Genomic DNA, 14,372 nt, shown 5'->3' on the forward strand with positions numbered 1-14,372 from the left:
GTTATTTTGAAAAACAAAACAATAAACGAAGCAAAGCAAAATAAAAAAAACACAACACAAAAACATCTTAAACAATCAATGAAATTAAATTTCAAAATACACAAAGATAATAAAAAGAAATTAGCATTTATTATTAAAAACGTCCTTGATTCATTTTTTTCCCAAGTTCTCTTAGACCACAGAATGCACAGCATTAAGTCTGCGCGCTAGCTAAAGTTGATTAAACTGTTCACTTGGGTCAGCCGGACCTGCAAAGTGGTTAAGTGTCCCAGACAGTGAAGTGGTATTACAGGTCTGTGAAATGCAACACAAGCAGCAGCTCAGTCTAAACCCGCCTTGTTTTCCAGTATCCCTAACCCTTCTTGTTCCCTGCAGCATCAAGCAGCAGCAGAACGATTAAAGCGCATTAACCGTCACCGTAAAGTGCAATCTCGACGATCTGATAACTGCCAAGGTCAACGGGAATGCTTCAAATCAATCAATGAGGGTAGGCCGCAATCTCCTCCAGAAGCAGATTAAGTGTATAATTGACGTGTGTAATCTGCCGCGTATCTGAGTCTCTCTGCTGGCACTCAGACACGCATGCATACGCACGCACATACTGAAGGACGGCGGTATCAGTGAAGCGCTGGATTTGGAGACGGCTTTTTTTAATCAATGATCTATGCGCTCCGCCCCAATCTGACAGATGAGCCCTCACGTTAAGCACAGCTGCCTTAATCCTGCTCTCCTCAGCTGTTCTTTCGAGAACTGGCAGGCTGGCGGAGTGAAATAAATTAATTTCCTCCCCCTCCCTCTCCCTTTCTATCCCTCTCTCTGGTCCTCTTTCCAGAACTTAACAAACTTTATCCACGCACTGGCGAATGATTTGGCTCACATGCAGCTTGTATCTAGAATTTGGCCTTCTTAAAAATCACCATCTTCTTAGAACTCATGAATATTTACAAGAGATGTTTGTCGCAAACAAACAACTTGAAAGTAAATTAATGACATTTTCTTTTAATATTGTAAGATAATTATGTTATTTAATATTTTAATGAATATTTAATTCATAGTTTACTTAACCTTAAATGACCACAAATGCTGTATAATTAATAAAATTATCCTTTTCACAACGATTCCTAATAATTACTAGTATTATTTAACTCTCCATCCTTTTATGCATATCACTGGACTAAAATTTCATCCATTTTTCTGTTTTCATTTTTAATTCCTAATCCCACACGGTCGCTTTTTCTGCATTATGAAACGCCGTTATGAAAGCAGAGCACAGACATATTTCGAATTAGTCAAACAGCAAGTATAATCTTCTTACTCTAGCCAATGTGCCATCTCTGTCTGTGAGAAATCAGCATCCTTGACCCCAATTAACCCAAGCTTAGCGTGGGCCACGTATACTTCAATATGACAACCAGCCAAGAACCACTAAGCAATTATACTACAACCACCTAACAGATCATTTCAAAGCGGATTACTTAAAACAATCAAAAAATGAAAAAGTGTAAAAGGGGAGGAGGCCATCAAGAATATTCTGACAACTGGAGCCAAAATAACAAGTGAAAGCAACATTTTACCTAATTCAAAACGCAAAAAGGAAAATTAGAAACCACAAAACAGCATGAATGATGGAGGAAACGGCCCTTGTGGTGATTGCAACTCTGTCCAAACTAAATGATGTGCTTTTTCAGAAATTATTTAAATCTAACTGGCTAGTCTGAATAAACCTAAAAAGACTGTTTTGGCTATGGTTAAGATGAATATATATGTATATATATATATATCGCAAATTCAAATGTGGTTTTCCAAATGAGCAAAAAATGGATAGAGTAAAAAAAACAGGTGAAAAAGGGGGGCTGCTGTTCTTTTAAACCCATTTAATTAGTGCCACCAATACTATAATCTCCTCTATATGTCTTTTTTATAACGAACCGAGTGCCGTTTTTTAAATAGGGTGCATGTAGCAGGTTTAAAACAACAGCACGTGGTGTTATGACTCATTGTGGAGGATGTTATGACATCTTTAACAAGTGAAATGACAAAGTAACAAGAAAACATTTGAGCAGGTTGCCTAGAGCCCCCGGTAAAGAGCGGTGCTATTTCAATGGCTGTTTAGCATAACAGTGAGGACCAGAGTGCGCGTGTGAGTGAGCGTGCATGTGTGTATGCATGCACACATGTTGTCTTTTTCAACTGACTACGGAGGCCCGACCACTTCAGCGGGTGGAGAGGGGAGATGTGTGCCATGCGTGCCCATCTGGGGTTGACGGCGGTGGGGCGGGAGGCTGGGGAGGGCGGGCTGGTTGGCTGGTTGTGTGGATGGATGTGTGTAAGTGCATGTAGGAGCTGAGTCTCTGAGGACACGGGCCATGCTAGTAGATGTACAAAGGAAGATTATTTGACTCTGAATAACGCCACTTGGCATAATGTGACAAAAACAACTTGACAGGAAGGATAAGTTTCATTTCGGTTCAGGCGCAGCGAGAGAGAGAGCAAGAAAAGAGGTGGAAAAACGTGAAAGGAAAATGGAGAAATGGAATGAGAGGGTAGGAAAGACAGTGCAGATGGGGTTTTTCTTCTTGTTTGCATACGAGGAAATGAAAGCAAATGCACAATGCGACGAAAAGAAGCGACATCATTTCATTCCAAGAGAATGAACAAAGAAACGAACACAGGATCTTTTCAGACACCCTCCAGGAGGGGAGAAAGATAGTTAGGCATTGCAAAACCCAAGTCAAACTGGCGCAGAGCAGCAAAAACCAGAGCTCATATGTTTAAAGCATCTCATAGTAAGACTGCTGATCCCGGGTCAGTGAAAATCAACAGTGAACCACGATCGGGAGTCTTACTTGAATTGTTCACATATGACACGAGGAGCCATATTCACAAAGCATTTCAGAGCGGGAGCGCTGTTTTCAGATCGGTTCGTCCTGAGTTTGGACAAGGAAGTCGATCCCAGATCGGCGCTCCCGCTCTGGCTTTCTTTCTGAATATAAACACAAGTCTTTAGCCACACAATGCAAACACACCTCTCCAACAACACACACTTAACAAACTGGTCTACAGACAGCACAAAAGGATTATAACCAACATGATGGCCCTGGCCATCCCTTAAGACGGTGTTCTCCATTGTGTGCCCACCCCTTCAATGTTACTTATTCAACTCCTCTTTCTTGCCCTCAGTGTTTTCCCTCATTCTTTCCTTTTCTTTAAGCCTTTATCACAATAAGCCCAAGGTTTGGAGGGCTTCTCTCTGTTTGGATCTCCTTAGTGGGAGATTTACTCCGGAAATAGGGCAGTTGCCTTTGTAAAAAAAAAAAAAAAAAAAAAAAAAAAAAAACCCCGCCCCAACTATCAGCTAAAATGAACAAAACAATATCTATCACACTCTGGTTGTTTTAGCATGTCCAATTCGTTTGGTGTCTATGGAAGCTGTAAGAGAACATGCATTATTTTTTTCCCTCACTTTTTCCACAAACTTGACATAATAAAAGTTGCTTTCTTGAAAGAGGAAAAAAGATCCATGCAGACATTGTAATGGCAAGAAATGTTAAAAAATGTTAGAAATATGTTTTAGATAAATTTTAACTTTGAGATATTAAGAAAATATTTCAACATTATTGTTGTGTTTACAAAATATTTACACTACCATTCAAAAGTTTGGGGCCTGTAAAATTTTTTTTATATTAAAGTACCCTTATACTTACCAGGTCTTCATTTGTTACATAAAAAATGCTGTAAAAAATAGCATATTATTATAATTTTAAATACCTGTTTTCAATTTTAATTAGGGCTGTCAGTTGATTAAAATTTTTAATCTAATTAATTACATGATGTTTTGATTAATTAATCTAATTAATCGCACATCAAATTTGGCTGAGAAATTACTCCCAAAGGATAATTTTAAGTCACTGTTGTGTAAAGCATCAAACAGACATTACAAGAAGTAGCTTCAGCAAGAAATCATTTATTTATGTTCCACAAAAGAAAGGTTTGAAACGACATGAGGAGAGTAAATGATGACAGAATTAAAAATTTTTTGATGAACTATCCCTTTAATGTTTTTATTTTTCGTATTATTTTTTATTTCTTATTATTATTTAATGAAATTATACTCTAAATAAGAAACTACGTCTTTCAGCAGGTGTCGCTAAATGACTTCGATTCGTTCAAACGGCTGATTCATTCAGGAATGAAGTAAATGACTCTTTGAATCATTGGTTCATGATTCGTTCAAAACGCAGATTCATTTAGAATCCAAACACCGCTGTGTTGGTAGGAGACGCGCAACAATTCTGCTGTGACTTTAATATACTACTTAGTTTACTGTTGACAAATATGATGCAGGGCAAGAACTCCACAATTGCAGTTATGCCCTAAAATTCAAGATATTGGTGAAAAAAATGCCCCATATGTGTTTTGTCACATATCACAGGATATTACATGGCCAGCAAGAGCAATATGACACGAGTGCTGATTTTGTCCCGATCTATCACGAGCTAATGTGATCTTATACAACAGTTCAGTAAAAAAGAAGTTGATATTGTCTTATATTTTAAACACAATATTATGTGTTTTTGCTCAATTTTGCAGAGAACCTTACCTTTAAGTAGTATAGTATAATAATAAGATGACGTACTGGTCTGGGGGCGGGGCCAGTGCTTTAACTGCATTAAAATATTTTAACCGTGTATTTATAACTAAGTTAACGTGTTAAACAGACAGCCCTAATTTTAATACATTTTAAAATGTATTTTATTCCTGTGATGCAAAGCTGAATTTTCAGCATCATTACTCCAGTCTTTAAGTTCACATGATCGTTCAGAAATGATTTTAATATGCTGATTTGATGCTGAAGAAACATTTCTTCCTTAATATTTTAAATAAATAAATAATTAAAAAACAAATATTCTTATAAAATATAAATTCGTACAAGTAAAATTATTACTTTTTTATCTTTTATTTTTTGTCTTTTCTTATTGACCCCAAACATTTGAACCGAAGTGTATGTTGAGATCTTCAAAAAAAAAATAATAATAATGTCATGTTGAGATCTACTCTACTATTCTTTTTATCAAACTGCAAGCTATTCTAAATAAGCAGAGCCTTTAATTAAAGGTCTGTAATATATTTACAACTTTCACAACATGCGTCTAATTAGACATCTGTAGATTCACAGTTTCTATCTTTGATTCCAGTGTTTTGTAGGTAGCTTGAACTGCTTAAGCTCACATCTGCATGCCCCTTTTGTGTGAGAACACATCTTAAGATAATCCTCCTCCAGAATTTTGCACTAGGAATAACGAGCAGAGCGAAGGGAATATTACAGCCAGAGCATTCAGGAACACACATAGCATTGCAAACCAGAGAGGAGAGGTTAAGCCAGAGAAGCAGTGCAAGAGAGAAAGTTAGAGTCAAAGATAAAGAAATCAACTGAGAAAAGAGAGAAGCGGATCTCAAAATGTGACTTATCCCTCCTAGCTGGCTGTTATGTCACATTTTGGAGGGGCCTCCCCCTTCAGAGGGAGAAGACAGCCATTACTTACATCAAATAACCTTTCTATATACATCTCCTCATTGACCTTGTCCCGCAAGACGTCCTGAGAGTGGCGAACGAATGTCACGTAGCTGTCGGCAACATCCATCCCAGGTTTCTGCAGATGAAGGAAAGGAAGACAGAGGACAATGTATTACTGCTAAACGTGAGAGAAGAGTTATTTATAAGTTAAAACGTCTAAATCATTGATCTGTCACTTGTAAACACTTCCCAAGACATTAATTGATGGACTGGAGTCATGTGGATTACTTGTGGATTATTGTGATGTTTTTATCAGCTGTTTGGACTCTCATTCTGACAGCACCCATTTACTGCAGAGGATCCATTAATGAGCAAGTGATGTAATTCTAGATTTCTCCAAATCTTGGATGGCCTTGGAGGGCCAGTTAAAAGGATAGTTCACCCAAAAATAAAAATTCTGTCATTAATTAGTCACCCTCATGTTGTTCCAAGATCTTTGTTCATCTTCAGAACACACATTAAGATATTTTTGATGAAATCAAAAAGCTTTCTGACCCTGCATAGACAGTAATGCAACTACCACATTCAAGCCCCCAAAATGTAGCAAGGATATTGATAAAATAGTCCATGGGACATCAGTGGATAAGTCCTAATTTTATGATGCTACGAGAAAAGTTTTTGTGCGCAAAATGACACGAAAAGAGAAGAAATTGTTGAATGTAGCCGTTATTTTTGTTTTCTCTGCGTACAAAAAGTATTCTCGTAACTTTATAACACTGAACCACTGATGTCACATGGACTATTTTAACAATGTCCTTACTATCTTTCTGGGCCTTGTAATTTTGTTGCCGTCTATGCAGGGTCAGAAAGCTTTTGAATTTCATTAAAAATATCTTTATTTGTGTTACAGGTTTGGAACAACATGAGGGTGAGTAATTATGAGAAAATTTTCATTTTTGGGTGAACTGTCCCTTCATGTTCATTTTAGGTTGGCTATTCCTTTAAAATACTATAAATATAAGTAGTTTTATAACAGAATATGTGACCCTGGACCACAAAACCAGTCATAAGTAGCACGGGTATATTTGTAGCAATAGCAAAAAATACATTGCATGGGTCAAAATGATCCATTTTTCTTTTATGCCACAATTATTAGAATTTTAAGTAAAGATCATGTTCCATGAAGATATTTTGTAAATTTCCTACTGTAAATATATCAAAACTTAATTTTTGATTAGTAATATGCATTGCTAAGAACTTCATTTGTACAACTTTAAAGGTGATTTTCTCAATATTTTGATTTTTTTGCACCCTCAGATTCCAGATTTTTAAATAGTTGTATCTTGGCCAAATATTGTCTTATCCTCACACATGATGTATAAATCTCAATTTCAAAAAATTGACCCTTATGACTGGTTTTGTGGTCCAGGGTCACAGATAGTTACATTTACTACTTGTTCAATGAATTTTCACAGGTCAAAATAGAGTCAAATCAGTGTTAACTTTGACAGAAAATTTTAATTTAGTTTTAGTCATTATCTTTGGAATAAAATGCCATTTAATTGTTTAGTCGACTGAAATCGAATGGGTTTAGTTACAGTATAATACATTTATTAAGCATTATATATTCCCAGAGAAAACATCTATTAACCTGGCATGTTTTTTTTTAATAAATCAAACTTAGATAATTCCTAATTAGGGCTACTAAAGAGATTCAGTCAAGAGCAGCGAGTAATTTTCTCTCTTTCTTTTGTTGATTCATTAACAATAAGGACACAGACAGCAGCAGCTAAGTTAGGCTGCTGCCCCTTTAAAACTGACTGCACCTATTCAATATTCTCCCAATAGTTTACATTCACTTAAGATGTAACCAAGTGTGTTTACGTGAATCATGTGACTGTATTCACATTAAGTGCTCTACCGCGTCATCACACTTTTCAAATTTATCCATATTTCTGCACTTCTCTCACTCCCAAATGCTGACGTTTTTTAATGCTTTATGAGACGTAAAGTAGCAAGTAGCTAGTGTCTACTGTCAAATTATATTTCACCTGATAAGCAGATGAAAAGTGTTTTCTTTCTCATTTTCTTAGACGTCTTAATAGTCAAAACCTGAGGTGTTTAAAATGAGCTGTCATTGTCATCGTCTGAACAGACCGGCAGGAGAACAATGCTATTTGATTAGTACGATTCTATTCAACAAAATAGCGAGTGAAATCTGGGGTGTTTTGCCCCCCTGCTCGGCCTCAGCGGAGAATTAAACACTTCCTTTGCCAGCGGGCATATGAAGGTCATCAGAATTGGTAATTGTCAGACGCTGTAAATTGAACTTACTTCACACATCTATGGGTCCTTTCAGAGGGTGCAAATGAGCAAGTTTGTCAGACATAATTTTATTTTGTGTATTAAGCAAACAATTACCATGGAAACATAAGATTCGCTGACCCTCAGATCATCAGAGAGAGAGAGAGAGAGAGAGAGAGAGAGAGAAAGAGAGAGAGAGAGAGAGAGGACGCTTCCGGCACTCATTGACAGGGTTTTAATTTAAAAAGCCTCGCGTCGTGACCAAATGTGTTGGCAGTTGAAGGAAACTCTGTGATGTGATGCTGAATGCAATGAGTTGGACCCAGCGGCATCTTCACGACGGGCTTTTGTTGCACAACACACACATCACACTGTCTGCTGCAGAGCGGAGAGCTTCACAGAGACGACTCTCTCCCACATACATATGAATGGCCATTTGGGGCTAAGAGATGGCCATCTGCACAGCAGGCCGTGGCAATTATTAGCCGTATCTTAAAGCCATTACAAGGCTTTTGAAAACAAAGTGTAACAAGCTATTAATGAATCATCTAAACGAATATGCTTATACTACTGAGGTTTCAAGAAACAAAAATATGTAAATTGACTGATGAACAACTTAAATAAAGAAGTTGATTTATAAACAATTAACGCTTGATCAATAAATCAAGAAGCATCAGAAAAATCCTGTTGTCACTTACAGGTACGTCCACATATTTTGAAGCAGCTTTTACCTAAAAATAAAAGGGACATAAAAATCAAAATTAAAATTGAAATATGAATGTTTTGCTTTTACAGGATTGAAGTATTGCAAAGATAACATCATCTTTTAAAATATTATTTTAACAAAGCTAAAAACAATACCATTTATTTAAAGTTTTAATATAAGATTAAATAATAATATTTATTTATTTATTTTTGTTGTATCTTGTGACAAAAGTAAAAGATTTTTTTATTTAAAGTTGATTGTATTTGAGTTTGTTATATTTTGCTTATACAGTATTGTAGTATTTCAAAGATAACAATCTTTAGAAATATTATTCTAAAAAGCTAAAAACAATACAATTTTATTTTATTTTTATTAAATTAAATTAATTAAATTAAAATTTTTAACAAATAGCATTTTATTAATTTTAATAAGATTAATTTTTTAGATTTTTTTTTTATTTTTAAGTCAAAGTATCTTGTGACGAAAGTAAAAGATTTTTTATTAAAAGTTGTTTGTATTTGAGTTTGTTATATTTTGCTTATACAGTATTGTAGTATTTCAAAGATAACACTCTTTAGAAATAATATTCTACAAAGCTAAGAACAATACCATTTAATTTAATTTTTATTAAATTAAATTAACTAAATTACATTTTTTAACAAATACCATTTTATTAATTTTTAATAAGATTTTTTTTTAATTTTTGAGTCAAAAGTATCTTGTGACAAAAGTAAGATTTTTTTATTAAAAGTTGCCTGTATTTGAGTTGTTATATTTTGCTTATACAGTATTGTAGTATTGCACAGATAACACCACCTTTTAAAATATTATTTTATCAATACTAAAAACAATACCATTTATTTTTTTTAAAAGTTTTAATATAAGATTAAATAATATTATTTATTTATTTATTTTTGTTGTATCTTGTGACAAAAGTAGAAGATTTTTTATTAAAAGTTGTCTGTATTTGAGTTATATTTTGCTTATACAGTATATATAGTATTGCAAAGATAACCATCTTTAGAAATATTATTCTAACAAAGCTAAAAACAAATTATTTTTAATTAAATTAAAATAATTAAATTACATTTTTTAACAAGTACTACTTTAAGTTTTAATAAGATTTTTTTTTTTGTTTTTGAAATTTTTGAGTCAAAGCATCTTGTGACAAAAGTAGAAGATTTTTATTTTAAAAAACTGTCTGCATTTGAGTTTATATTCTTTCTACACAGTATTGTAGTATTGCAAAGATAATCTTTAGAAATATTATTTTAACAAAGCTAACTACAATACCATTTAATTTACAAGTTTTAACATAAGATTGAAATTTTTGAGTCAAAGTATCTTTGTATTTTCTGCGTATTTAAGCTTGTGTTAAAAAAAAGGCACAATTTGTGCTTACTGTAAATGACAGGAAGGAGGAAAAAAGTGTGCCCTCATCATAACGTGACAACTTTGCCAAAACACTCTCCAGGATCACAACAAACTGTAAAACAGAAGAAAACAAACAAACTGATCTGACCATGTTGCCCTTCAAAATGTGATAATTACACCTATCCTAAGAATTTCAAGAGATTTATTAATGAATAAAAAAACAACAAACCGTATGCCTTTAAAATCAATGTCTGCTTTTACTTGTTTACTTTCCTTTTTAAGGAAGTAATTGTATGTAGATATAAAAACATCATTTAGGAATGTTGTTTTCTTTAAATGCTACCTTTGCCACGAGTAAAGTAATCATTTCTTTCACCGTCTCCTCGATGAGATTGTCAATTTGCGAGTGGTACTGTCTCTGGAAAAGAAAGACATAATGAGCACACATCACAACAAGGTTTCTTGAGCTGTTTGGTGGATTTCACTTGGGATAATCTGCACAAACTCAATCCCTTTGTCTCCATTTACCTCATATCAAATACGTCTGGGTAATTAATTCAGTTCAGATCATTACCTGTCTCAAGATGCTACGGATATGAGATGTCTCACTTCTAGCACATGTATATTCAGAAGCAGCTATCACATATGGTAATATAATCAAAACAATTTAAGTGTCACAGGACTGGGGGAAACTGCTAGGATTGCTAATTATACCTTTGGGACATAAAGGTGAGAATTCAATTGAATTGTTAGCCACACTTACCCATTCTCTAACAAACTTTCACAAGATTGAGAAAAGGGATGAAAAGAAAGATACAGCAGACAAGGTGACAGTGACAATTAGAGAGCAACAGAGAGAAAAAGAAAACGTCTCATTCCAGCACAGAGTCAAATTAAATTAAAATTCAGAAACAATGGAAAACTGCCATGCTGGTGAATCATTCAGATCTACAGCAATAAATGCATTCAAATGACATATTTGCAATCAGAGAGAATATGTGTGTGTATACATTAAAATAATAACAATTCATATATACCTACAGTATATATTATAGGCTGGAGCATTTGATGAATTCATGCAATTCAAAAGACTACAGCATAATGGATTTAACAATATAAATGTAAAAAGATCAGCACATTTTGAGGATGTTTTACTGGAAATTGTGGCAGAGAAGGTATATGTTTGCAACGATGAGAAAGGTAGAAAGGGAACGTGAGCAGTGCGGAACGATTTAAGTGAGAAAGACATATTTGTTGGTGTTGTCTACCTCTTGGCTGAGCTCCATGGCACACAGTTTGGCCGATTGGGCCCTGGCGTCCACCATGACATTGAACATGGTGCATATGGACTGAGGCACACGAAAGTCTGTAGTGCGTGGACTCTTCTGCAACTTCACCTCAAAGGCTGCTCTGGTTCTGAAACAACACAAGGGAGACCGAACTCTAATTGGTTGGCTTTGGTAATTCAGAATAGGGTTCAGAATAACAAGACAAAATACGTGCCAGTAATTCAGAGTTTCTGTGTTATACTCTCAGTAGCAGCTGCCATTCTTAGTGGTACAATAAATACAGCCAAAATACTTACTCGGGCGGGAATTTTAGCTTTTGAGATGACTAAGATGTAAGGAAGCCCGTTTCTGCCACTCAATAAAGAATAAAAAAGGTTATTGGAACTTTTTATTTCACAATTCTGACTTTTTTCTCACTACTGTGAGTTTACATCTTTTAAATCTGACTTAAAAAAAAAAATAAAATTATAAAAAAAAGTCACAATTGCGAGATATAAACTTGCAATTTTGCAAAAAAAGGCACAGCTGCAAGATATTAACTCCCAATTCCACTGAAAAAGTCACAATTGCGAGATAAAAGCTCTAAAAACTCGTCATTTTGTGAAAAAAGTCAGAACTACGAGATATAAACTCGCAATTTTGCGAAAAAAGGCACAATTGTAAGATATTAACTCGTAATTCTAAGAAAAAAAGTCACAACTGCAAGATATAAAGTCGCAATTTCGCGAAAAAAAAAGTCACAATTGCGGAATAAAACTCACAATTTTGCAAAAAAAAGGCACAATTGCGAGATATAAACTCGCAATTTTGGGGGAAAAAAATCACAATTGCGAGATATAAAGTCACAATTCTGCAAAAAAAGTTCTGAGGAAAAAAGTTAGAAATCCAAGATGAAAACTTGCAATTGTGAGAAAGAAAGTCAGAATTGCAAGTTTATATCTTACAATTGTGACTTTGTTTTTCTCAAAATTGCGAGTTTATATCATGAAATACAGACTTTACAAACTCATAATCTTGCAAAAAATGCCACAATTGCCCGATATTTCAGGGAAAAAGTCAGAATTACGAGATGTAAACTTGCATGATATAAATTCAAGAGTTGCAAGAAAAAACGAACAAACTCAGAGTTCCCAAGATTTAAACTCACAATTCTTTCTTTCTCAGAGCTGTTTAAATTTAAAATTCGAGTTAAAAAAAAAGTTTTTTCTCGCAACTCTGAGTTTATATCATGCAATTCTGAGAAAAAAGTCCGCAATGTGAGATAAAAATTTGCTTCCATAGAGATGTAGTAAAGAAGTGAAATCAATTAATAAATCCTGTATTTTCCAATTTTTTCTATCATATTAAAAATTCTTTGTGTGGATTGGAAGAGGAAAAGGGGTGGATTATTTTACTTGTTAAGCCAGATCATCTTCTGAATCAGCAAATTACCATGACATTACTTACAACAGCTTCTCAAAGCATTTCAAATCACGTCTTCACTCACAGCAAGCATGACAAAGAGTTTATCACGCCCTAAGACTGACTGGGAGAATGCAGCTAAGATGGTGTCCTGCTTGACATCCTCAAAACACTTTAAGTAGGATTACAAATGTGGGCCTGCACACTGAAAATCAACAAGCCCTTTATTTGTTATTCAAATGGAGAAGCCAACAGATTTTACAAAAATGATTTCACTGATTATATGTACTGTTTCCTAAAGTGTAGTTATTTTTGGCGAAATCTTAGCGCTTTCTGACCCTGAATAGACAACAATACTGCAATAATTATAACCGAGTATTAACTTCCAACTGTCAACAATGTTTTCAAGCCTCACCTTTTTACACAGGACTCGATCATGTCACTGGACATGAGTTTGAGTCGGGTCTCCAGGTGTTTGGCGAACTCTTCTTCTGGCCAATGCAGGTCTCTGATGAATGTCTGCAATGCATCCAGCTTCCAAAATAAGTCCTCTGATGTCCCTGAACCATTACTGCCAACACCAGGACATGTGCAGAGGAGACAGGCAGAGAGATAAACAGTAAGTTATTTTAATCAAAGCTGTATATCAGGAAGGAAAAGCTTCGAGGTCAGGAAGTAGGAAGGTCAAAGGGGAGGGTTTTGTTTTTTAGAGAAGGCAAAACCTGTTTCAAGTCCACACTCCAGGGTGACACATTTGGTTTAGTTATTTTTTACCACTTCCCGATCGTTGCAGAGTTGCTCTGGCGATCGTTCCATGGAAAAAATAAATGGTTAGTCCTAAAACAAAACGATAACCAGTCAGGCCCGGTTGTTTGAGTACAGGAAAGGTAAAACATGCACAATGATGTCAAAGGAGAATCGCAAGATCACAAGGCTGTATGTGTATGAAGTGGCAGGAGAAGCTTCAGTCCCAGACGTTCAACTGATAGATCTGTTTGGATAGAGCCAATTTTAACTCCACATGGTCTGATGTGAATGAAGAATGGATCACAGAAGAAAACAGAGACTGACTCTCACTCCATTCCTTACAGCCTGAGTATGAGTCCTCAAACAGCCAGCAGGCCAAGGCATCTTCAGCGGAAACACGTTTAAGATCAACTGAAGGAATGACAGCTTCACACCGAAGCCAGATTTAGTAACAAGACTCCAAGGGAGTTTTCACACCTGATTCATTTCTATTCAGTTCTGCTAAAATGGGGTCTCAGACTCAACAGAGTGTCTGTTTATAAATAAAGAATAAATAAATAAAAGAAAGACTGATACTGACTAATAATCATTTATTTATTTAGTTAGTTAAATAATATATTAAATTAAATCAAAATGCATTTGATAGGCTACAAGTAAACTTTATAATCAATATATAATCTTTGCATTTACAGATTTTATTTAGATTTTCTACATTATTTATAAAATGTTGTTTTTTTGCCATATTACAAAAATGTAATTCTTTAGAATTTAAAATACGATTACCAAAAAACGTACAAAGACAAAAAAATTTAAAAATATGTTTGTGAATTATTTTTTTCACCGAAACTGTTGGTTGATAATATAATTTGCAATGAAAATATTAAATTAGAAAATTGTGAGTTTTGAACAACACTGTATACTATTGCCTTTTAATAATATTGCCTTATATTACTAATAAATACACTGTAAAAAATAAAAAACACAATTTGTTGAGTCAGCTTAAAATAATTTGTTACCCTGCTGCCTTAAAATGTTA

At 34.6% G+C, this 14,372-nt stretch overlaps 1 protein-coding gene across 10 annotated transcripts in view; it reads right to left on the reverse strand.

Moving 5' to 3' along the window:
• The window catches only part of cadpsa (Ca2+-dependent activator protein for secretion a), a 138,866-nt gene that overhangs the window by 11,313 nt on the left and 113,181 nt on the right, over positions 1-14,372 (reverse strand). For 6 of the 10 annotated variants that reach the window (XM_051122456.1, XM_051122453.1, XM_051122451.1 and 3 more), the window contains 7 exons: positions 13,005-13,160; positions 11,168-11,315; positions 10,663-10,677; positions 10,243-10,317; positions 9,928-10,011; positions 8,518-8,550; positions 5,544-5,651 (listed from right to left, as the gene is read on the reverse strand). In XM_051122456.1, the coding sequence (XP_050978413.1) occupies positions 5,544-5,651; positions 8,518-8,550; positions 9,928-10,011; positions 10,243-10,317; positions 10,663-10,677; positions 11,168-11,315; positions 13,005-13,160 (619 nt within the window). The remainder of the gene's footprint in view (positions 1-5,543; positions 5,652-8,517; positions 8,551-9,927; positions 10,012-10,242; positions 10,318-10,662; positions 10,678-11,167; positions 11,316-13,004; positions 13,161-14,372) is intronic. The other 4 variants (XM_051122457.1, XM_051122459.1, XM_051122455.1 and 1 more) reach the window with 1 other exon arrangement.

Source organism: Labeo rohita, chromosome 11, assembly GCF_022985175.1.
Source record: "Labeo rohita strain BAU-BD-2019 chromosome 11, IGBB_LRoh.1.0, whole genome shotgun sequence".
Lineage (NCBI taxonomy): Eukaryota > Metazoa > Chordata > Actinopteri > Cypriniformes > Cyprinidae > Labeo > Labeo rohita.